This window comes from Hippopotamus amphibius, chromosome 3, assembly GCF_030028045.1.
Source record: "Hippopotamus amphibius kiboko isolate mHipAmp2 chromosome 3, mHipAmp2.hap2, whole genome shotgun sequence".
NCBI classification, from domain to species: domain Eukaryota; kingdom Metazoa; phylum Chordata; class Mammalia; order Artiodactyla; family Hippopotamidae; genus Hippopotamus; species Hippopotamus amphibius.
This window is the reverse complement of record NC_080188.1, coordinates 127,869,037-127,890,488: the sequence shown is the minus strand read 5'-3', so window position 1 is coordinate 127,890,488 and position 21,452 is coordinate 127,869,037. Positions and strand designations below refer to the sequence as shown.

General features: G+C 57.9%; 3 protein-coding genes across 6 annotated transcripts in view; 1 reads left to right on the top strand and 2 right to left on the bottom strand.

The window, feature by feature from the left end:
- The window catches only part of LOC130849984 (glutathione S-transferase P), a 77,291-nt gene that overhangs the window by 38,968 nt on the left and 16,871 nt on the right, over window positions 1–21,452 (bottom strand). The gene's annotated exons all lie outside the window — the stretch shown is intronic.
- GSTP1 (glutathione S-transferase pi 1) lies at window positions 4,845–7,584 on the bottom strand. Of its 2 annotated transcripts, none has more exons than XM_057729290.1 (7): window positions 7,516–7,584; window positions 7,270–7,389; window positions 6,786–6,892; window positions 6,591–6,678; window positions 5,454–5,557; window positions 5,252–5,359; window positions 4,845–5,086 (listed from the first exon to the last, which is right to left on the bottom strand). In XM_057729290.1, the coding sequence occupies exons 3-7, from the start codon at window positions 6,870–6,872 to the stop codon at window positions 4,898–4,900; spliced, it is 576 nt and encodes a 191-aa protein (XP_057585273.1). In that variant the 5' UTR covers window positions 6,873–6,892; window positions 7,270–7,389; window positions 7,516–7,584; the 3' UTR covers window positions 4,845–4,897. The 2 variants fall into 2 exon arrangements, with proteins under 2 accessions (XP_057585273.1, XP_057585272.1); XM_057729289.1 differs by having other exon boundaries at window positions 7,354–7,389; window positions 7,516–7,529.
- On the top strand, window positions 14,136–19,161 carry CABP2 (calcium binding protein 2). 3 transcript variants are annotated; one of them, XM_057729286.1, is made up of 7 exons: window positions 15,112–15,168; window positions 15,710–15,886; window positions 16,482–16,512; window positions 17,338–17,472; window positions 17,940–18,049; window positions 18,150–18,297; window positions 18,917–19,119. In XM_057729286.1, exons 1-7 carry the CDS (start codon window positions 15,112–15,114, stop codon window positions 18,940–18,942), a joined length of 684 nt encoding a protein of 227 aa, XP_057585269.1. In that variant the 3' UTR covers window positions 18,943–19,119. The 3 variants fall into 3 exon arrangements, with proteins under 3 accessions (XP_057585270.1, XP_057585271.1, XP_057585269.1); XM_057729287.1 differs by lacking the exons at window positions 15,112–15,168; window positions 15,710–15,886 and adding an exon at window positions 14,136–14,300; XM_057729288.1 differs by lacking the exon at window positions 15,710–15,886 and having other exon boundaries at window positions 15,046–15,168; window positions 18,917–19,161.

Sequence of the window (21,452 nt, the reverse complement as noted above, 5' to 3'; positions counted from 1 at the left end):
GAGACGGACATGGACAGGGACACTGCCGGGTCAGAGCGGGCATCCCAGTGGTGTGTCTAACTCTGCCTTGGCTGGATTTATGAGCCGAAGTCCCAGTTGCCCTATTTTTGGAGTAACAGGAAAAAGCCACTGCTTCAAACTTTCAAAATGGTAACCTTCCACAGCTGTGGCCTAATCAGCAGGTCTGTCTGAAGACTTAGACATATTGAGCTGGAATCTCTGAGAAGCCACCACTTTCTCACTGTTGACACACTTTTGAGGTAGAACCCAGTAGTGGATGCAGCCAATGGGTGAGCCGAAAGCCTTCATTTTATTTTCTTCCCTGGGTGCTTCCCTTAAGAACAAGGTTCATACAGGGACTTCCCTGGTGGTGCAGTCGATAGGACTCTGAGCTCCCAATGCAGGGGGCCCAGGTTTGATCCCCGGTCAAGGAACTAGATCCCACGTGCATGCTGCAACTAAGAGTTTGCATGCCACAACTAAGGAGCCAGCGAGCTGCAACTAAGGAACCCATGAGCTGCAACTAAGGAGCATATGTGCTGCAACTAAGGAAGAAGTCAAGCTGCAACTAAGGAGCCCAAGAGCTGCAACTAGGGAGGCTGCCTGCCACAACTAAGACATGATGCAACCAAAAAAAAAAAAAAAAAAAGAACAAGGCTTATGCAAATAAGTTGAAGGGAAAGCAAACAAAACTCAAGGGATCCTGGACTATTTTCCTGACCTTGTGGAAAATCCCATCTGGAGATGCAAGGCTCCCCTCAGCCTCGGTCCAAAGTCTTCCAACAGGAAAATTTGGAATTCAAGTTGTGTGGCCAAAACCCTTCCTGGACAAACACTTAGCAGTTCTTGGGGGTAAACATCTCCATAGGGTCCGTGAGAGGAGCCTCCCAGCTGCTTGTGTTCACCCTGGCTTCATCTCCACATGTTTGCAGGACTGGTTTCCAGCCTCTCAGCCGTGAAAGCAAATAGCAAAGCACGCCAGCGGTTGAACGTGACCTGTACTCTTGCTTTTCAAATTCATGTGGCTTTGACTTGATGCAATCAGGATATTTAGCATTTTACTAACGTTAACATTTTAAAAAACCACTTCGTTGATGACTAGCTTCGGACAGAGCACATTTGAGAGCATTTCCCGGGGCTCTTTGGGGAAGAATGTAGGCTTGGCAGTCAGTCTGCCTGGGTGCGAATTCCAGCTCTGACCTCAGTTTTCTCATCTGTAACATGCAAGTTTTAAGACCCGCTAAGTGTCTGGCACATAGAAGGTGCTTGGTAAACAGTGTGAGACTTTGTGACCGACCAGGATGTCAGAAGAGGAACCGGGCCCAGAGAGATTGTACATCTGGGGAAGGGCAGCCAGGGGTTCTGACCTCCAGGGCAGGGAAGAGTCCTTGGGCGGCTCACCAAGTGGGCTGAGGGGAGGGAAGGGGAAATGGGCTGGAGCGGGGGAATGGAGCCCAAGCTAGAGGCACTGGCATCTTGACAGAGCTGGGAAAAGGTGGGAGAGGCCAGAGGCCAGGCTAGGAAGGACTGTGCTAACATTCCCGCAGCTTCTGGCATGGCTGGGGAGTGAGGCCCACAGGCCAAGACCTGGCCTCGAGGCCTCAAGGCAGCCCCAGTTCTGCCCCTGAGGTCTGGGGTGACTCCCTGCACCCCTCTCCCCCACCCTCCCCAGGCTGGTACCCCAGGGCAGACTCTTGAACCCAGAGCTGCCACCAAAGGGCAAACCTTTGCAGGAACGGATGCCAGCCCCCTAGATTCCACCTCTTCTGACCCAGCAGCAGCTGGTTGAGGACCAGGAGCTCCCAGGGGGACCGACGCTTTGAGTCTGTAACTGCCATGTCCCTCCTTCCCAGCTGGGGAGCAAACCCAGTCACCAGTCTTTAAATGTTCCAGCATTTATACTGGCACCAGTCCCACCTCCAGCCCCACCGTGAGAGGGTGGAAGCCCAACCTTTCTCTTAGGGTTCCTGTCCCCTGATAATTAGGGCAGGGGGTGGTCACCAGAGTCACCAGCTGCCTACTGGCAACTGCAGCCTCCCTGTACCAGGCTATAAAAGATAATAGTTTGAGCTGGGAGAGTTGTCACAGCACAGGCTCTGGGGCCAGATAGCCTGGGTTCAGATCCTGGCTTGGCCTCCTAACAAGCTGCATGTCCTTGAGGAGGTTACTTCACCACTCTGTGCCTCAATTTCCTCATCTGTAAAATGGGGATATCAATAGCATCTACTAGGCGGATTCTTTTGTGAGGACGAAATGAGTAAATATATGTAAAATGCTTGGGGCGCTGCTTGGAGGAAGCTCAGTCTCGGGGTCACCTGTCACCTCTCCAGCTGGAGGGGCTCCCAGTCTCTCCCTTACCTGACGATCTTATCACCCCCCATCCTTGCTACACCAGCTCACATCAGTCCCCAGACACCCAAACTGGGGCCCTGCCACTCTCTGGAGTCCCTCCTCTCAGCGGCAGGGGCCTCTTCCAGCCACCTTATTGGGGTCACAGAGCCACACAGTCAAAACAGCCAGCCCGGTCACCCCAAAGAATGTGGAAGCAGTTGGTTGCAGGACGTTTTCAAAAGAGTAACTTTCCTCCCACTATCCTGAGACTTGCAAGACACCCAAGCGTCCCCTAGGTCTGCTCTGTGGCCTCCCTTGGCCACTGTCTACTCTGCCTGTGCCGTGAACCTCCGTGGCCCAATCTCTGCCTCCAGGGCAATGGGGGTTCAGGTTCTACACTGTCCCTTTCGTGACCAGTGGCCTTCCTGGGGTGTTCCCACCCAAAGAGGTCAGTTCTCCTCCTGCAGAAACAAAAACTGTCCACCAGCCCCCAAACTCCAGCACACAAAAGACCCTCCTCACCAGACCTCTGCTGGAGTCCGTCAGGCAGAGGCTCCTTTAAGGGGCAGCCAGGCATCCAGCCCGGGAGCCTCAGTCCCAGGACATCCCCATGGCCCACCCACCCACTTGCCCATGAACCTGGGAAGTCATTCCCCTCACAAGGCCTCAGTTTCCCTGTCTGGAAGTGAAGTACAGGTGAGTGTGTAGACTTAGGAGATGCCCGAGGCCCCCTGAGCACTCACAAGCTCAGATTCCTAAAAGTCCTCTTTTCTGCTCAAAAGCCTTTGATGACCCCTGTGCCCAGGAAGTCAACTCCCAGTCTCTGGTCTGCCAGGCAAGGCTGCACAGTGGACACCTGCACCCCTGTCCACCAGCCCCTGGGAGCCTCTGGCACCTGCCCATGGCTGGGTCACTCCTGCCCCTGAAACTGGCCTCCTGCTCTCTCCCCTGGCCCCAGGCCCCTCCCTACTTCCTCTCCAAGGACCCAGGAGTTACTCAGCCCTGGGTTTGAATTCCAGGATCCCACTGACGAGCTGTGTGGCCTTCAACAAGTTGCCTTACCTCTCTGAGTTTGGGCTTCCTCCCTGGAGGGGGTTAAGTGAGATAAGGAAGTCCCCAGTGCAGGGCCAGTGTGGAGTGGGGGCACCAGGTCTGTGAACTGGGACAGGCCTGTGATAGGAGACCCTTACGAAATAGACTTGGTTGATGGGGGTGGGGCGCTACTCAGGCCCTGCGGCCTCCCCCATGGAGACAGTGTTCCAGACACAAAGACGCAGCTCTTGCTGGTGTTTGCACACCCATTTCCTGACAGGTAAAGGTGAGTCAGTGCCGCACCTGGGGGCGGGGGAGATAGAAATGAACCTGATCCAGTCTCTGACCTCACAGGAGGAGGGTTGGACAGGGGGACCACAGGGCAGGCCAGACCCAGCAGAGTGCTACTACAGGAGGGGCGGAAGGGGCCGTGAAGTGGGGGCTGAAGGGGCGTGGTCATGGGCGGGGAGAGTGGGGCGCGTGGGCGGGGAAAGTGGTGCAGAGACCGCAGGAAGGAAGACTGGGAGGGGCAGGAGGGCTGGGCGGCCTGGTGAGCTGAGAGCCCCTCTAAGGGTGAACCAGGCAGCGGCGTGGGGAAGGTTCTGGAGCCCGGAGAGTTCATATCTAGGAGGACCTAGACTCCTCAGGCTGTGGACGTTGCCTGGAGGGCAACGAGAAGCCACAAGAGCCCTGCCCTGGGAGTGCCAGACATTCTGGAATCGTCTGACGCCACACGGTCCGAACGAAGAGCCAGCAGGAGGAACCGGACAGCTGAGGGCGCCGGGCAGGAGGCGGTCACAGTCTTGCAGGAGGGGAAGATGGGCTGGGACCGGGCAGGTGGCAGGGCGCTCCCACCGGGGGCCGGCAGAGGCTTCAGGCGCTGGAGGAGACCCTTGACCGCTCCCCAACCCCTCCCTGCCTCAGGTCCCCACGCAGCATGACACGCCCAGGGCTCCCAGGTCTGCCTTCAGCCACACACCTGGGCCCTGCTGGCCCGCTGCCACACCGCCTGGGGGTGACCGTGGGTGATAATAACGAGCAACACGGACACGCATGTGAAACACGCGAGTGTGTGTCACTCCCGTGCAGCGGGTGTGCACAGCACCTGAGTGTGCAGAGACCAGCCGCCCTGCCTGTGCCGGACAACAGAATTCATCCCACAGACATCAGGGGCTGTCTGGTCCCTACCCGGCGGTCCTTCTCTCAGATGGAGATGGTTCCTAGGTCGTGATAACCGTAAGTGCCCCTGGGGAAGTCAACCCCCTCCTACAGGAAGTCCTCTAGGGTGGATCTTTGAGGTTTGGAATCTCATTTTCCTCTCTGGACCTGGAACTTCTCTTTGTCTCCTGGCAGTTATGGGGACCTAAAGCTTTTCCAGGGCCCAGCCCAGCCCTCACCATCCACGAGGCAGCCTGGGAAGGAGCAGAGTGTCCCCTGTGGCCACCTGGTCCCTCAGTGACCGTGGCACAGCTCTCCTCTCACCGTGTTTATTGGTCCCAAGGGCAGTGCCTCTCCCAGGGGAGGCTGAGTGGGCTCATATCCTGCGGTTTCCAAAGATGGGGCGGTTCACATGCTCAGGGGACACCAGGAAGGCCTTGAGCTTGGGCCGGGCACTGAGGCGGGCCACGTAGGCTGAAAGCAGGGGGAAGGAGTCCAGGCAGCCGGGGACCAGGACCTGGTGATTCAGCAGCAGGTCGAGCAGGCTGTAGTCCGCAAAGGAGATCTGGAGGGCAGGGGGGGCGGGAGGGGGCTTGAGTGGGGTCAGGAGAGAGGGGGGCTGCTGGGAGCCAGAACACTGGCTGCTCCAGTGAACCAGTCATGGCCCTGCTGTGGTTTCGGTTTGCCCTTCTGAGAAATGGACCTGTGGTGGGCCGGAGCCAGCACTCACCTGGTCGCCCACGATGAAGGCCTGGCCCCCTTGGTTCTGGGACAGCAGAGTCTCAAAAGGCTTCAGGTGCCCTGGCAGCTCCCGGACATACTGGGCCTTGTCCTTCTCCTGCGAAAGGGAGCGACGCCCGTGGCGGCCTGTGGTGCATCCGGCCCGGGAGGCCTCCCAACCCCGGCCCGGAGCGCCAGCCCGGCCCGCTCACGTGGTTCTGGTGAATGAGATGGCTGCAGTGCCGGCGGAGGTCCTCCACGCCGTCGTTCACCATATCCACCAGTGCTGCCTCCCGCCAGTCCTTGCCATAGAGCCCTGGGTCAGCGGCCAGGCAGATGGTCAAGTTCTATTTGATCGGGTGCCCTGCTCCTCCCCTCTCCCCCAAAGGCCTGCAAGCCTCAAGGATGGGCAACCAGGTCCCCTGCGTTGGAGGGTCCCTCTGCCCGGCTCTGCTGCTCCCATCTTCACAAGCCCAAGGACCATCCCCAGCAGAAACCCACGCTTGTCTTCGAGACCACACCCTGGGTTCCTGGGACTGAGGAACTCCCTGCCCAAATGGCCCCAAGCACCTCCTCCAGGTTGTCCCCTGGCAAGGATGGGCCAAACCTCTGATCATGCCTCCCTAGGCCTGAGGGGTGGCTGTTTGTGGGGCCTCGGCAGAACTTGGCTCTGCAGACTGGTGTGTCCCCCTGAGTGCAGGACAGCATGGGGCGGGAGGCGGGGAGGCAGGCTGCAGCTGGAGGCCGCTGTCCTCTCACCCTGGGTCCTGCAGAAGTTAGGGTGGGCCTGGGCCTGGCTGCTCCCCCTGCTCTCCCCTGATGGCCACATCCTCCTGGGACACATCCCCCTCAAGCTAGCTATAGAAGAGGCAGCCACCTCCCTAAGCCACATTCCTGCCATCCTCAGAACAAGGCCTCGGGCCTGTGCACTGTGTGCATGGGTTTTCCAGATTCAGGTCATGCCAGAGCAGGAAGAAACGGGCAGGAGGTCTACTTTGAAGCTCCTGATCACACCCACTGTGGCTCTAGCCTATAGCAGCACACACGTGGTGGCTGGTGACTGCCTCTGAGCTGTCGTCTAGGAAACGGGTACAGTGAACCCGTGCAGCACTGCCTGGCTGGGGGCTAGCCCGAGCTGTATGGCCCCTGCCGGCGGGGGGCTGGCGGCTCCAGCCCTATAACCCAGAGCCCTCCGAACCCAGGCTCTGCCCCTTCCTCCAGGGCTATCTGGCCTGCCGTCCGGCTGCGGGACCAGTGGCTTCCAGCGCAGCAGCTCAGGCCCCAGGACATCTTGGCGGGACCCTTCAGGTGCTTTTCGGGACTGAGCTGCCTTTGACCTCAGGACTCACCCAAGGAGCGGCCCAGGTGTCGCAGGATGGCATTGGACTGGTACAGGGTGAGGTCTCCATCCTGGAACTTGGGGAGCTGCCCGTACAGCTGGGAGGGGGGCGCGGCTCGGTGAGGGATGCTGGGGTGAGCTGCCTCCCACCCTGGTGTTGCCCCCATGGCCCAGCCCCTCCCCTTGCCTGGGTGCGGTCACTCACACAGGAGGCCTTGAGTGGGCCCCGCAGCCAGGACTCCTTGGTCACCACCTCCTCCTTCCAGCTCTGGCCCTGGTCGGCCAGCAGCATGCGTGTGGCCTCGCAGCGCCCTGGGGGAGGGGAGGACAGAGTCGTGGGGAGGGGCAGAGACCCCTGCCTCGCAGCAGCGCCCTGGGGAAGTCAGCAGCATGGGAACTGGATGTGGCAAACAGGACAGAAACTCTAGCTTCGGAGCCTGCCGCGGGGAAGATGTACTGCGGAGAGAGTAGAGCCCCCGGGCCACAGCACTGTCTCGGTGAGGCGGACAGGGATGGAGACCCAGCCCACAGCGCCCGAGGAAGGGACCAGAGACGGACGGATCGAGCGCACCACCTGTGGGCCGCCCCCACCCCCACCTCCCGCAGAGGATGCAGTCACAGGGAAAGCCAGCCCAGCCCTGCCCGCGATCCCGGCCCCACCCCGGCTTGGGGTGGGGGGGAGGTCCCGCCTCTGCCTCAGGCACTGTCCAGACGAGCGTCCTGCTGGGGCCCTGTCTGTGCCCTTCGCCCTCCTGAAGGAAAAGGGGCCGCACCTCGGGTCGGGAAGTAGACGATGGTGTAGGGCGGCACTAGGAGAGACAGACAGGACACGGTGAAGGAGCACCGCTGCGGGCAGGCAGCCTGGGGGTCAGAACGCCAGGAGAGGCAGGTGGCTCAGCCGGCCCCTCCCCCCACCCGGTCGAGACCCTACTCACTGGCGACAGCGGAGTGCAAGTGCGGCAGGAAGTGGGGAGGACCCGGAGGCCTTATATTTAAGGTCCTGCTCCACCCCGGCGCCCCACCCCAGGAATCCGCCAAGTCCTGAGCGGATCTTGGTTGGGGCGAGGTGTGGGTGTGGTGAAGCAGGGCCCGGGGGTGGGGGCGTACACCTGCTCGCTGCAGGAGTGCACCCTGCCTGCTGCACGGTGGCTTTACAAGAGGCACCCGCACTTAGCAACCCACAGTCACTGCACCCGAACACAGCATCCTCAGGGCCCACGGGGGGCCAGGGCTGAGCACCCCAGCACCAGCACACAGCAGGAGCTCCATAAATGCTTCTTGCTTGAATGGATGCTATTTCAATAAACACCCATTTCCGCACCCTCTCTCCTTGATAATAATAGCAAGCCCTTAGGGACTGAGGGCTGCGTTGAAGAACTTCACACGTATGACAACCCTAAGACTTGGTCCTACTTGGATCCCAACTTACAGAGGAGGAAGCACAGGGTGAATTTCCCAAGGTCACACAGCTGGTAAACAAGTCTGGTTGGCTTCTGGGGCCTCACTTTTAACCCTCATTCTTTCTTCTGCAAGGCCTTGTAGTCTCCAAACTGTTTTTTGACTGAGTCGAAGTGCCCTGTACTCTGCAAATACAGGCTGAGCCTGGGGCTCTGGTGGATGGAAAGACAGACAGACTGAAATGAGCAGGACCTCCTGGACCTGGGAGGGCTGTGTCCTTCCAGGCAGAGCCCGTTCCTGCCTCCTTGTGGGCCCATCTGCACCCGCAGCCCCGTTCTCCTGGCTGCCCCCTCCCAGTGCTGGGGGTAGGTGGGGGGAGGGTGTCCTTCTTGGGGACTGGGGCCTGACTGAGCCTGGCCTCTCTCAGCCTGGTTTCCTATCAGAGCCGCAAGGAAAGAGGAAAGTACGCTTCCCAGGTGCAGAAGGATCCACCCCAAGCCTGGGAAAACACCAGATATGCCTAACCAGGAGCATCTCATAGCCTCCCATCGGAGCCCACAGCTGCCTGGGGCTGGGGAGTGGGGGGAGGGGAAGGTGGTACCAGAGCTGGGATCTATCCCTGACTCACAGCTGGAGGAACATCTGCCCAGCACTTAGCAGCTTACAAAGAGCTTTCGCGTAAATGGTTTCATGTCCTCTCCATCACACCCTGGGAGGGAGGGAGTCTTGTTCCCATTAAGCAGAAGAGGACACCAAGGCTCAGAAAGGCTCAGTTACCTGCTCTGGCCTGGAGCACTCAGGCGCTCCTTTTGTGCCCAAGCATCACAGACTTGGGAGCGTGGGAGACGCCCTGCTGTGCAGCGGGCCGGCCTCCTGCCGGCTCACACCCTCCAGCCATCATGCTCGGGTCCCCTGGGCAGGCTGTCCCCCAGGCTGGCTTTACACTAGGCTGTGGTGTTTCAGTGACTGCTTTTACCCACAGTCCTCTGGCTCCACCGGCCCAGCCTGTGGTCTCGCTTTGTGGCCACCCTGGGGCCTCCTCCTCTGGGGCCCAGAAGCACAGCTTTCTCAGCCGAATGGGGCAGGCACCTTCCTGTGTTCATCCCCCACCTCCAGTCCATGTCAGCACCTGTCTTTGGTGGGTTTTAAAATATATATAAGTGCTTTATTGCTACATAAAATTCACCCTTACAAAGCATATGTTCTGTGGTTTCTAGTATATTCAGTGTTGCACGATCATCACCACTAATTCCAGAATGTTCTCATCACCCCCAAAAGAAACCCTGTACCCATTAGCAGTCACTCCTCATCCCCCCTCCTCCCATCCCTTGACAACCACTAACCTGTTCTGTCACCATGGATTTGCCTCTTCTGGACATTTCATATAAATGGAATCACACACTATATGGCCTTTTGTGTCTGGCTGGTTTCACTTAGCATGGTGTCTCCAAGCTTCATCTATGTTGTAGCCCGTGTCAGTACATCATGCCTTTCTATGGCCAAATAATATTCCATTGGTGGGAGATACACGTTTTGTTTACCCATTTCTACATTGACAGACATTTGGATTGTTTCATTTTTTTTTTTTTTTTGACTGTTACAAGTAACACTGCTAGATACATTTGCGTACAAATTTTTGTGTGAACTTATGTTTTCAATTCCCTTGGGTTTGTACCTAGGACTGAAGTTGCTGAGTCATCTGGTAACTGGTTTTGAGGAACTGCCGGACTCTTCCAAAGTGGCTGCACCATTTTATAAGCCCAGCAGCAGCATAGGTAGCTTCCAACTTCTCCACTTCCTCACTCACGGCTGTTATTGTCTATTGTCTGTCTTTTTTCACTTTAGCCTTCCTAGTGAGGGGCAAGTGGTGTCTCAGTATGGATGTTTATGTGTGTATGGTGTTTACCAGGTGCCAAGCCTGGGTTTGGCATGTGGGGAACAGGGTAGAGAAGGAGCCGTTGTGTTCGCCATCCAAGGATCCACAGCTCAGCTCAGAGTAGGATGAAGTAGACACAAGTTTTATTGTTGTTGTTGTTGTTGTTTTAAGAAATTCTTGCCAGATTTTGTTTTTATTTTTATTTATTTAGTTTTTGGCTGTGCTGTGCAGCATGTGGGATCTTAGTTCCCCGACCAGGGGTTGGACTCCTGCCCCCTTCATTGGAAGCGCAGAGTCTTAACCACTGGACCGCCAGGGAAGTCCCCAGACACAAGTCTTTTTTTTAAAATTAATTACTTAATTAAGGCTGCGCCAGGTCTTAGTTGCAGCACACAGGATCTTTGTTGCAGCATGGGGACTTCTTAGTTGCAGCATGCGGGATCTAGTTTCCCGACCAGGGATAGAACCCAGGCCCCCTGCATTGGGAGCACGGAGTCTTACCCACTGGACTGCCAGGGAAGTCCCCCAGACACAAGTCTTTATTCACACATTGATCAGTGTATCTCAGCAATGAGTGGGCTGGATGTCATGGGAGACACTGAAATAGGTAAGCTATGATCTCCACCCTAATGGACTCTTTTAATGAAGAATATAAGACCTTCACCAGCAAGTCCACCCACTCAGCCACTTATCCACCTCCACTTATCTGTCTGTCCATCTGTACACCCATCTACCCAATCATTTGGTCGTCCAACAACCAAACATTAGACCAGTAGTCCATCAAAATACCCACCTCTCCATCTACCCACCAACTACTCATTTACCCACATACTACTCATTTACCTACCCAATCATCCTCTGCTTGTCTATCCATCCATCCTTTCATTCACCCATATATCCATCCAGCCAACTGTCCATCTACCTATGCAACCATTTAACCACTAGCTCATCAAGTCATCTACCCATCCTTCTATCCAGTCAGCCACCCACCTGACCATCCGTTCATCCATCCAACTTCCCATCCACCTACTCAACTATACATCCACCTGTCCATCCATCCATCCATCCATCCATCCTTCTTTCCGTCTAACCATCCATCTACTCAATAGTCCATCCTTCTAACCACCAACCATTCAAACACCAATCCATCAAATCATGCACCCACCCATCCAACCACCCACCAATCCACCCAACCATCCATCCATCCATCCATCCATCCATTCATTTGCCCACCACTGATCCACCCGGTCATCCTGGATACAGGAGCTGGACATGAAGGCTTTGCTCCTTCATTGAAAATGCTTCTAGGACTTCCCTGGTGGTTCAGTGGTTAAGAATCCACCTGCCAATGCAGTGGACATGGGTTCGATCCCTGGTCCAGGAAGATCCCACAGGCCAAGGAGCAACTAAGCTCGTGCGCCACAACTACTGAGCCTCCACTCTAGAGCCTGCAAGCCACAGCTGCTTAGCCCATGGGCCTAGAGCCCGTGCTGTGCAACAAGAGAAGCCACCGCAATGAGAAGCCCGCGCACACCGCGCTGAAGAGTAGCCCCCGCTCTCCACAACTAGAGAAAGCCCACACTCAGCAATGAAGACCCAACGCAGCCAAAAAATAATAAAGTTCTTTAAAAAAAAAAAAAAAGAAAGAAAATGCTTTTAGTCACCATACCCTGACCAGTGATAGTCTCCACTCCTTTGGCTTATACTTTGGGACACACATTTCTCAACACTTCCTGCCTTCTTATTTGAACGTGCACTATTTCATCACACGTGACATCCACCATTTTTTTAATTAATTTATTTATTGACTGCGTTGGGTCTTCATTGCTGCACACGGGCTTTCTCTAGTTGTGGTGAGCAGGGGCTACTCTTCATTGTGGTGCGCTGGCTCCTCAGTTTGGTGGCTTCCCTTGTTGCAGAGCACGGGCTCTAGGTGCGCGGACTTCAGTAATTGCATCACGTGGGCTCAATAGCTGTGGCCCACGGGCTCTAGAGCACAGGCTCAGTAGTTGTGGCTCATGGGTTCAGTAGTCGTGGAGCACAGGCTTAGCTGCTCCGTGGCATGTGGGATCTTCCTGGAGCAGGGACCGCACCTGTGTCCCCTGCATTGGCAGGCGGATTCTTAATCACTGCGCCACCAGGGAAGTCCTCCATCATTTTTTAAGTCCTTCCTATGTGCTGGGAACCTGCTAGGTCTTTTATCATTTAATTTTCACAAAGGCACCATGAGGCAGATACTAGGTCAACCCCCACTTTCCAGATAAGGAAAGAGAGGTGAAATACCTTGCCTAGGGTCACACAGCAAATGCATGGGGGAACCCAGGCCCACAGGCCCTTTCTATGACCTGGCAGAAAACCGGAGCCTTCCTGTCTCTGAGGGATGTTTGCAGGGCTGCCGGGGATGCAGTGTGCTCCTGGCCTCCGGGAGGCGATGTGACCCGGGGTCCAGAGGGGAAGGATTCTGAAGCTGAGACTCCAGATGGTCAACAGGAATGGTCACAATGAGCCCTTCCCACCCTCAACCACCCGGCTGGCGTCCACTCGCCTCTCCACCCTGACCTTTCCTTAGATCCTCAAACCCGCCCAGGGCTTTGCGGAAGCCATTCCCTCTGCCTGCATGGCTACCCCCTCCATGCGGTCACTCCCTTCATCTCTCTGGTCTTGGCTCACAGGTCACTTTCTCAGCCCCCAGGGGGTCCCCACGCTCCTCCTCTCGGATAGCCTGTCAGGCCCTTCCCTGCACTTACCCCTCCACAGCCGATCTGGGTTTGCTGAATGTGCAAACCCGGTAGGAGGTCCCAGGAGGCAGGGATGGGTTCCCAGCACCCACGGAGGCACACAGCAGGGGCTCCACAAGACAGTTGCTGAAGATTGAGTGTCTCGGAAGTTTTCTCCAACCTCTGGCCACCCACACCCTTTTCAGGGGCTACCACCCCTGCCTCCCTCCTGAGGCCCTCCACCCACAGACCCTGCTGGCTCAAAGCACCCGGAACACTCCCCGTTCACAGCTGATCCCTGCCGGGGACCCTGGCACTTCCCCAGGGCCAAGTTAAACATTGGTGGGCAACGCCTAGAATGCCACTCCATCCCTCCATCTCCCTCACGAAGCCTTGCTGGTGCCTGGGTCCTTGCCCCCAAGCACTTGGAGACTGTCTCTTGGCCCTTTTCTGAATTAGATGTGCCTGAGAGCAGAGCCCTCAGGGCAGAAGGGGTCTGTCGTGTAGCCCCAGCAGCTGGCCCCAGGCTGGATCCTGGCGGACCTTGGATGTTTGCAAAAGAAATACATGAGTGGCCGTGCATGGTTGAGAGAGCCAGGGCCACCAGCTCAGGTGGCAGGTGCTTGGTGGGATCTGGTTCCCTTGGACAAAGGCTGGTGCAGGGGGCAGGTGAATAAATCATGAGGGGCCTGGAGCAGGGCCGGGGCAGCACAACTGACCTCATTCTGGGAGGTGAGGAGCAGGCAGCGGGGCGGTAAGTGGGCCGGGGGCACAACAAGGGAGCACGAGAGCCCACTGCGGCTGCCTGGCCCACTCCTACCCTTTTCCCTGAGAAGGGAAGGTTGGAGGTCGGCAGAAGCTGGGTGGGAGGTGCTGGCAGGAGGTGGGGAGGCGGGAAAGTGCAGAGGTGCCCCTGGGGCTCTGGGTGGGGAGAAGTGGGGCGGTTTGGGGCTGGCCTTGGGGGGAGGATGGTCTTTCCAGAATCCAAGAGCCACCCCGGGAAGGGGGATGGTGGCGAGAACAGGAAGTGCAAGGATGGACAGACAGAAAGACAGACAGACCAGTGTGAGAAAGGGTCTCAAGCAACCAAGGGAGGGAAGCGACAAAGAGATGGGGACGAGTGGGCAGAGACACCCACAGAGACACAGCTGGACAGATGTCAGCAGGGGGCAGGGGATGGAGAGCGGGCTGCAGGTGAGACGGACACAGAGAGACATTCACGGAGCAGAGGGGGCAGAGAGCAACACAGAATCAGAGGTGGAAGGGGAGGTGGGGAGAGGCAGAGCCCATGAACCAGAGAGGCCGGTGTGAGGTGGAGGAGCCCCGGGGCGCAGTCCGTGGCCAGCAGGAAGGTGGCGGCTCGGGGGGAGGCTAGGATTTCAGGGAGGGGCTGTGTGACAGGCCTGGGGAGCTAGGCAAGACAGGAGCCTCGGAGGAGCGAGCAGCAGGGAGCCTGTGGGAACCACAGCCACAGCTGCCCACTAAGCCGTCCTCCCGCAGGGACCTGGAGAGTGGAGTGGGGCGGTGCCCCTCAGCCGGCAGCAGGTGCCAAGCCCTCGTCTCCATGGCCCTTCCCTGGGGCCCGGCAGGTGGCAGCCTCCCCATGGGGGACCCCAGCCCCTCCCAGGGCGCTCCAGGGCCTAGCCGGGCCCCTGCCAGCCCAGCAGCCACCAGGCGGCGGGCGCTCCTCCGGGAGCTCGAGGCCCAGGTGCAGGCCGCCTACGGGCAGGTAAAGGGGGCCGGGGTGTGGGACCACCCTCAGCTGAGGGGACCGTGAGGGGACAGTGGGGACCCCACATCCCAACCTGGGCCCCGTAGGACAGACCCAGGGCTCAGTCCAAGGAGGCGACCTCGGACGTGCACACTGACAGAGGGGTCCGCAGTCACTCGCTGCCCAGGAGGAAGGCCGGCGTCCCTCCCCACCTCTGCGCTCACTGAGGCCTTCTTCCAGCCCACAGAGCCCAGAGTCAGCTGCCCTCGGCTCCTTGCCCAAGTACAAGGGTCAGGGGTGCCAGGGGCAGGCTGGCTGGGGGATGCTCTGAGGGGAGAGCAAGTGTCTGGCAGGGAGGGCCAGGGCTTCCTGGGTCTGCCATTCTGGGGAGAGCTGACCCAGCCCGCCCTGGCACACAGGGCACCTGGTTTCCTCCTCCCAGGTCCAGGCCCTGCTTCTGGAGACATTAAATCTCTCCTGATTGGGAGAGATTAGGGGTAAAGGGGGAGGAGGAGAGGATGCTGGAGAGGGGGTGTCTAGAAGACCCTCAGGAGTGAGCATGCGGAGGCTGTGCCTTCCGGGGGGGCCTTGTGCCCCGACTGGCCCCCCTCACCCACAGAGATGCTCAGAGATAATCCTGGATTAGGACCCAAGCCCCTGTGCCCAGGGCTCCCCGCCTGCCCACCCGCCCCCGATCTTCCCTACAAAACCCTGGGAAAATCCCTTGCAGCGCTCCCAGACTCTCGCTGGGAGTGGCTGGGGGCTGGTGGGAGCCCACAGCGTCCTCTGAGGCCCAGCCCTGGGCTGTCCCCGGGACTCCGGGCCTGGCATGGTTCAAGGGCCCATGGGAAACTGTGCCAAGCGGCCCCGACACCGGGGGCCTAAGGTAGGAGGGTTAAGGGGGAAAGCCAAGGCCAGGAGGCTGGGCTGGACGCTGAAAGGGTCTGGTGGGGTGGGCAGAGCCCTGTGTGAAGGCCGGGCTAGGGTTATAGGTGGGCACAGCAGGGGGATGGAGGAGTTGGTTCCCACCACCCTAGACCGAGATTTTCCCTGGCAGCCCTCGGACTCTGTCCAGTCCTGGTCTTGGCTCCCATGCCAAGCTCATCAGGTCCCCCAGCTGCCCATCCAACTGCCCTGTCCCTGCTGCTACCCCTGCCCTCTGCCCGTCAGTCCTGGCCTGGGAGACTCCGAGCGTGAGCTCAGGGTCTCACTCTGCCATTGGCTTTCTGAGTGACCGTGGCCAAGTCTCTTGCCTTTTCTGGGCCTTGGTTTGCCCAGCTGAACAGTAAGGGGGTGGAACCTTCCAGCTTAGAGTGTTGCTGATGGTGGGGGTCCACTGTCCTGTGCTGGGTCCTAACGACGGGAGAGGCTGCTACGTGAGGGTGGAGGGGAGTCACCGCCCCAGCTCATGGCCGGCTCTGCTGCAGGACCGCTGGCAGTGGCCTGGTTCCCCCCCAGGGGGTTCCCACCATGGCCTGGGCCCCAGCCCCAGCCCCGAGGAGCAGGGGGGCCCTGGGCCGGGCGTCCAGGGCTACTCTGTGCTCAGCAGCCTGGTGGGGCCCGCCTGCATCTTCCTGCGGCCCAGCATCGCCGCCACCCAGCTCGTATGTACGGCCACCACCTGCCTGCCGCCCGCCCCCACCCCTGCCCCCTCATTTTGCCTCTCCTCGAGTCGGCAGAGAGGATTGAGTGGGGATCTCAGAGCAAAGGCACGCAGATCCAGGGGTGTGGGGGACAGAGAGGAGTGGAGAAACAGACATGGGACCAAAGACGGGGGGAGACCTGGGAAACATGCCAGGAAAGAGAGAAGAGGGGGCAGAGGGTGACCCAGAGAAATGGCACGGACAGCCACCAAGGGGAAGGGCAGGGAGGTGGCAAGGACCCCAGGAAAGGGACAGAGAGACAAAGAGAGACATACGGTGGCACTGAGGCCCCCCTGGCCCAACCCCAGGTCCACTCTGGCTGATGAACCTCCAGGCCCTAGAAGAGGGTGGGCACAGGGGACAGGGAAGGGGGCCAGACGCCCAGGCCCATCAGCAGGAATGGTGGGAGGAAAGGGGCAGATAAGAGTCAGACACTGGCCCTGTGCTTGCGTGTCGTGGGGGGCTGAGTGGAGAGCCCCAAAGAGCAAGAAGGAAGGGGTGCGGGTGCCGGGGAGGGGGGTTCCAGGGAATTCTTAACCCCTCTGTGTCCCCTCAGGACCGGGAGCTGCGGCCAGAGGAGATTGAAGGTAAAGGGTTCAGGAAAGAACTAGAGTTTCCGGAGTGAGGGGCACTGGGTGGGGGCCTGAGCAGTCTCCAGGAGGAACTGAGGAGCAAGAAGGCCGCAGGGGATCCTTGCGAGAAGATGGGGACAAGACAGAGCAGGGAGAGGTTGAGAGAAGCCCCAGCTGTCAGTTCCCTGGTCCCACTTGCCAGGCGGGGCACAGTCCCCTTTTCTATTTGTTCATTCAGCGAACACTTCCTGGGTGCCCACTGTGGGCCTGGCCCGGTGCTGAGCACTGGGAAACGTGGCAAACTGGACAGATGCGGCCCGTGTCCTCTGGAGACAGATGTCACTAAGTCAACTACAAGCACAAATGGTGCTAAGTGCTCTCGAGGAAGTGAATGAATGGCTGTAGGGGACTGCACTGAGAGGGAAGACCTCCTTGAGTAGGTGACACAAGGACCAAAGAGGAGTGTTCCAGAATGTGAGCTCCGCGAGGTCAAGGATTCGTTTCTCCCTCTTTTCCTTCCCTCAGTCCCTCCCTCCTACCTCCCTCCCTTCCTTCCTTCCTTTCTTTCTTTTTCTTTTTCTTTTCCTTTCCTTCCTTCATCTTTTTCTTCCTTCACTGCCATATCCCCAGTACCTAGAGCAGAGAGAGCTTGGCACATAGCAGATGTTCCTTAAATATTTGCAGAATGAATTAAAGGAATGTCATGTACAAAGGTCCTGAGGCAGCAAAGAGAAATGGGTGTTTAGAAAGAGGAAATGATTGGACCAAGGGGAGAAAGTCCAATCCAGGCTGGGATCCAGGGGGACGTGGGGGAAGGACTGATCCCGCCCTGCCTGGCAGAGCTTCAGGCCGCCTTCCAGGAGTTTGACCGAGACCGGGACGGCTATATCGGCTACCGGGAGCTGGGAGCCTGCATGCGGACACTGGGCTACATGCCCACCGAGATGGAGCTGATCGAGATTTCACAGCAAATCAGTATGTGCCTGCCACCTGCCCCACCCCCAGTTCTCCAGAGGCCATGGCCACAACCAGGACAGCTGGGCAGCCCAGGGAACAGAAATGTCTATATAGGTTGGCCCCCAGAGCCCGGGACCTTGGTCATTCTCAAGGCAAGCTCTCTCTGCCTCCAGAGAATCTCACCTCCCCTATGAGGGGGGGTGAGTCAAGGACCATCATGACCGCTTTTTAGATAAGAAAACTGAGTCTCTGATCTGTTAAGTGACTTGCTTAAGGCCACACAGCCAAGTCATTGGAGCCAACTGAACTCTTTAGGAAAATTAAGGAAAGCCCTCAGGAGACACAGAGGACCCAGCCTGTGAGACCCAGAGGGAGGGAAAGTCCCATTTAGTGGGGCAGGGGAGAGGGTCACAGGCCAAAAGGGAAGGGCAGAGGGCAGGGGAGGCCAGGGCTGGGCAGGGGTCTCTGATGGGCCTGGCCCCCAGGTGGCGGGAAGGTGGACTTTGACGACTTCGTGGAGCTCATGGGTCCCAAGCTGCTGGCGGAGACTGCGGACATGATTGGCGTCCGGGAACTGCGGGATGCCTTCCGGGAGGTGGGGTCACCGGGACTGGAGGGGGCGGAGCCGGCGTGTCTGCCGTGAGTGAGGGGCTGAGCGAATGAATGACTCAGTCTGTGCCCCGATGCCACCACAGTTCGACACCAACGGGGACGGCTGCATCAGCTTGGGTGAGCTCCGGGCGGCCCTGAAGGCCCTGCTGGGAGAGCGGCTCAGCCAGCGGGAGGTGGACGAGATCCTCCGTGATATTGACCTCAACGGGGACGGCCTGGTCGACTTTGAAGGTACCACCCACCGCTCACCGCGCTCAGCACCGCACACCCTGGGAGGGTTTTAACAGAGGAAGAGCCTTATTGGTGGGTGCCAGGCCCCGTGCTAAGCACATCTGTGTCCTCTCCCAGGTAATCATCACGAGAACCCAGGAGGAAGGAACGCATTATCCCCATAAGCTGGAGAAGAAAGTCGGTGTTTAGGAAAGCCTGGATGCTTAGCTAAAGAAGTGGATAGAGCCAAGATCTGAACCCAGGCAGCCCACCCAGAACCCAGCTCTGTACTTCCTTCCCAACAGAGGGAAAACAGGATTAATTAATAATAGCAAGCCAAGGAAAATCAGTATGTAGAAATTCTCCAAGGTAGGTGCCAAAGTGTTCCTGAGCTTCCTAGCAGCCAAAGCAAAGAGGAAAACAGGTTCCGTTATGAGTTGTTTTTTTTTTCCCCAGAAGACAAAGCCCCTCTTTCCTGGCCTATTCTCTACCAGGTTCAGGGGGTCCCTTGTAGGCCCTGCCCTTGACCATACTCCTTCCCACCTCAAGGCCAGTATGTTAGCCTCACTCCTGGGCTGGGGGGTTGGGGGTGGGGGTGGGTCCAGGGAGCAGACCCAAAACGTTGGCTTTGTCCTGGCAGAATTTGTGAGAATGATGTCTCGCTGAGACTGCACAGAAGCTGGAGGCAGCAGACTGGACTTGGGACCAGAGCCACTGCCTGCCAGTGTGTTCCTGGAAGCCCCTCACCTCCAAATGGGACCCTTCTCCTTTTCCTCCCTGCCCCGACCTGTGTGCAACGCCCTTGCCTGCCCTCACCCCCACCCCTACTTCTCCACCAAGCCCCCTTGCCCATTTCTCTGACAATAAAGCCTTTTCAAGTTAGGGAGACAGCTTTCACCACTCACTTGTTTACCCTGCAGGTATTTAGTCCCCAAAAGTGAAGTCCCTTCGATTGTGAACTTGGGGTGGGTAAGGGTCCTTCCTGGATCCTGCGTCCAGCCCAGAGCAAGTGTTGGGAAACATCCCTGGATGAGTAAACCCAATCTGATTCTCCCTGAGCTGGGTGCACAGTGGCCCCTCATCCTGTGAAGGGCTCCTGCCGGACCCGGACCCGGGATTACATCAGAGGAGCACGTGCCTAAGGGCTTTTCCCAAGCTCCATCCCACTTCCTCTTAGAGGGCTGCTGCTCCGTGCTCCCTTTGAGAAGAACTTGCTGGTCAGCTGGGAGGGGTGAGGGAGCTGACAGGTCCCTTCAGGATACACCTTAGCTTTGGGGCTGACGCCCCTCTCTTCCCGGGAGCCCGCAGCCAGTGACCAAGCGCACAGGTGGTCTATGCTCTGAGCGCCCCTCTAGGTCAGCCAAGGTGTGGTCAGCCAAGGTGTGTATCAGAGGCTCTCTGCCCAATCCTGCTTCGTCTTTCTTCCTCTTTTTTTGCATCCCGAACTTCAGTTTAGTGTCTGCCTCCCAAGCAAACCAAATGACATACCTCCTCACTCCAACCCTGCCATGGTCTTCATAGCCCTATTTTCCAGATTGAGGGAGCCCACAGGCCGGGTCTCAGGGACTTGCTAGAGGTCACGCAGCTCCATTGCCATCTCTCCCCTCCAGGCCATGCAGAACATGCGGCCAGATTATGCTTCCTAAAATGCCATTTGCATTTTGTCACACTCCTGCACAGAAACTGGCCACACATCTCCCACTGCCCCCGGGCTGATCCAGCCCCTTTGCCTGACACCAAAATGTTACGGGAGGCTGAGGAACTGGCATACAGTCACACAGGTTAGGAGGAAGCAGAGGTGGGACTTCACCCAAGCCTGGGGACTCTAAAATCACAGTGCCAACAAGAAAGGGTGCCTCCAGGTCAGAGAGGACCCAGGATAGGCCTCGGCCTCTTCTAGCACTGCCTGACCAGCTGCCGTTCCCACCTGACGGGAGGGAGAACGAGCTTGACCTCCACGTCAAGAAGGGGGAGGGGCTTTCAGTGCTTGAGCCTGGTCCTCACCATCACTGCTGCCAACAAGATGGCCTTGAGACAGAGCAGGTGGGCAGCCACCAGCGTCCGCCCATGCCGAGACCAGCTCAGCGACTCGAGGTGAGTGACCGGTGCCGCAAGCTTAAAGAAAACACAGACACAGATTTAAGAGAAAGATGGGACTGGGGGACTCAAGACCTCTAGGATCAAGAGCCTCTCTGATTGATCCCACATTGCTTTTATTGAGTTCTTGGCATAGCCTAAGGGTCTAACACTCCCAGTTTAGTCCCACAAACAAGTTTATCTTTGAAGTAAACAAAGACCTCACATGAGGGGGGCAATAATCTTTGTTTGCCTCCTGGGTCCGATTTGAGCAGGGTGTGGATTTGAGCTGGGCGTGGAGAGCAAAGCAGCCCTGGGGGCAGGAGACCTCTCTCAAAAGGATTAAGGGTCTGTGCCCCACCCCTGCTGGCCCCTCTGCGACCGTGCCTGTCTTAGGTTGTTCCTCCCCTGAGGAATCTTACCCGTCTCTGGCTAACCAGCCATCCTCCGGGGCCAAACAGGGTGGTATGAGGTGTGCAAGTGAGAAAGGGGCTGCGCCCCCAGAGAGGGTCAATATTCTGTTTCCACGGTAGCCTATGCCCCCATGGTCTCCACGCCCAGCACCCTTAGTTCCTCCACTGCTCAAGCAGGACATTCTGCATCCAGTCGCTCGGCCCACATACTTTAATTACTTTTAGTAACATTTTCAAGGTTTCAGAAAGACTTCTGAATGTTTTCCCACATGCCAAGCCCGGAGCTTGGACACCAAGGTGCCAGGACTGGCTGCAGCAACCTCAGCACCACTTGCCTGGCAGATCACAATTAATCCTTAATCCTAATTAGCTGATCTCTCCTGCCAGTCTGGCAGGCTTGGGACAGAGGAGGAGTCGCCCCAGCCCCTCAGCTTGTCTGGGAGCCATGGCCTCCCTCCCACCACCCTCCACCAGCTGGCACAGATGGCATTGCTGCCTGAGAAGTCTGTCCCCTCTGCAGGGGCTGGGGAGAGTGATGGACATGTGCCAGGGGAAGACCAGACCCCGCTCAAGGTCAGCCTCCCACTGGCCCCAGCTTGGCAGGTCCTGTGGTTGGAACAGGGGAGGGGAAACGGTTGGTGGGATGGTCTCTGCTGGTATCAGAAGTGCCCACAGCTCCCCCAAATC

Coding starts and splice junctions, on each gene's coding strand:
- GSTP1 (XM_057729289.1), bottom strand. Junction 6,893..7,353: donor CGTCTACTTCCCGACCCGAG/GTGCGGCCCCTT, acceptor CCCCTCCCCCAG/GGCGCTGCGAGGCCACACGC. Junction 5,360..5,453: donor ATCTCATTCACCAGAACCAC/GTGAGCGGGCCG, acceptor TCCCTTTCGCAG/GAGAAGGACAAGGCCCAGTA.
- CABP2 (XM_057729286.1), top strand. CDS start 15,112: ATGGTTCAAGGGCCCATGGGAAACTGTGCCAAGCGGCCCCGACACCGG. Junction 16,513..17,337: donor GCGGCCAGAGGAGATTGAAG/GTAAAGGGTTCA, acceptor CCTGCCTGGCAG/AGCTTCAGGCCGCCTTCCAG. Junction 18,298..18,916: donor CGGCCTGGTCGACTTTGAAG/GTACCACCCACC, acceptor TTGTCCTGGCAG/AATTTGTGAGAATGATGTCT.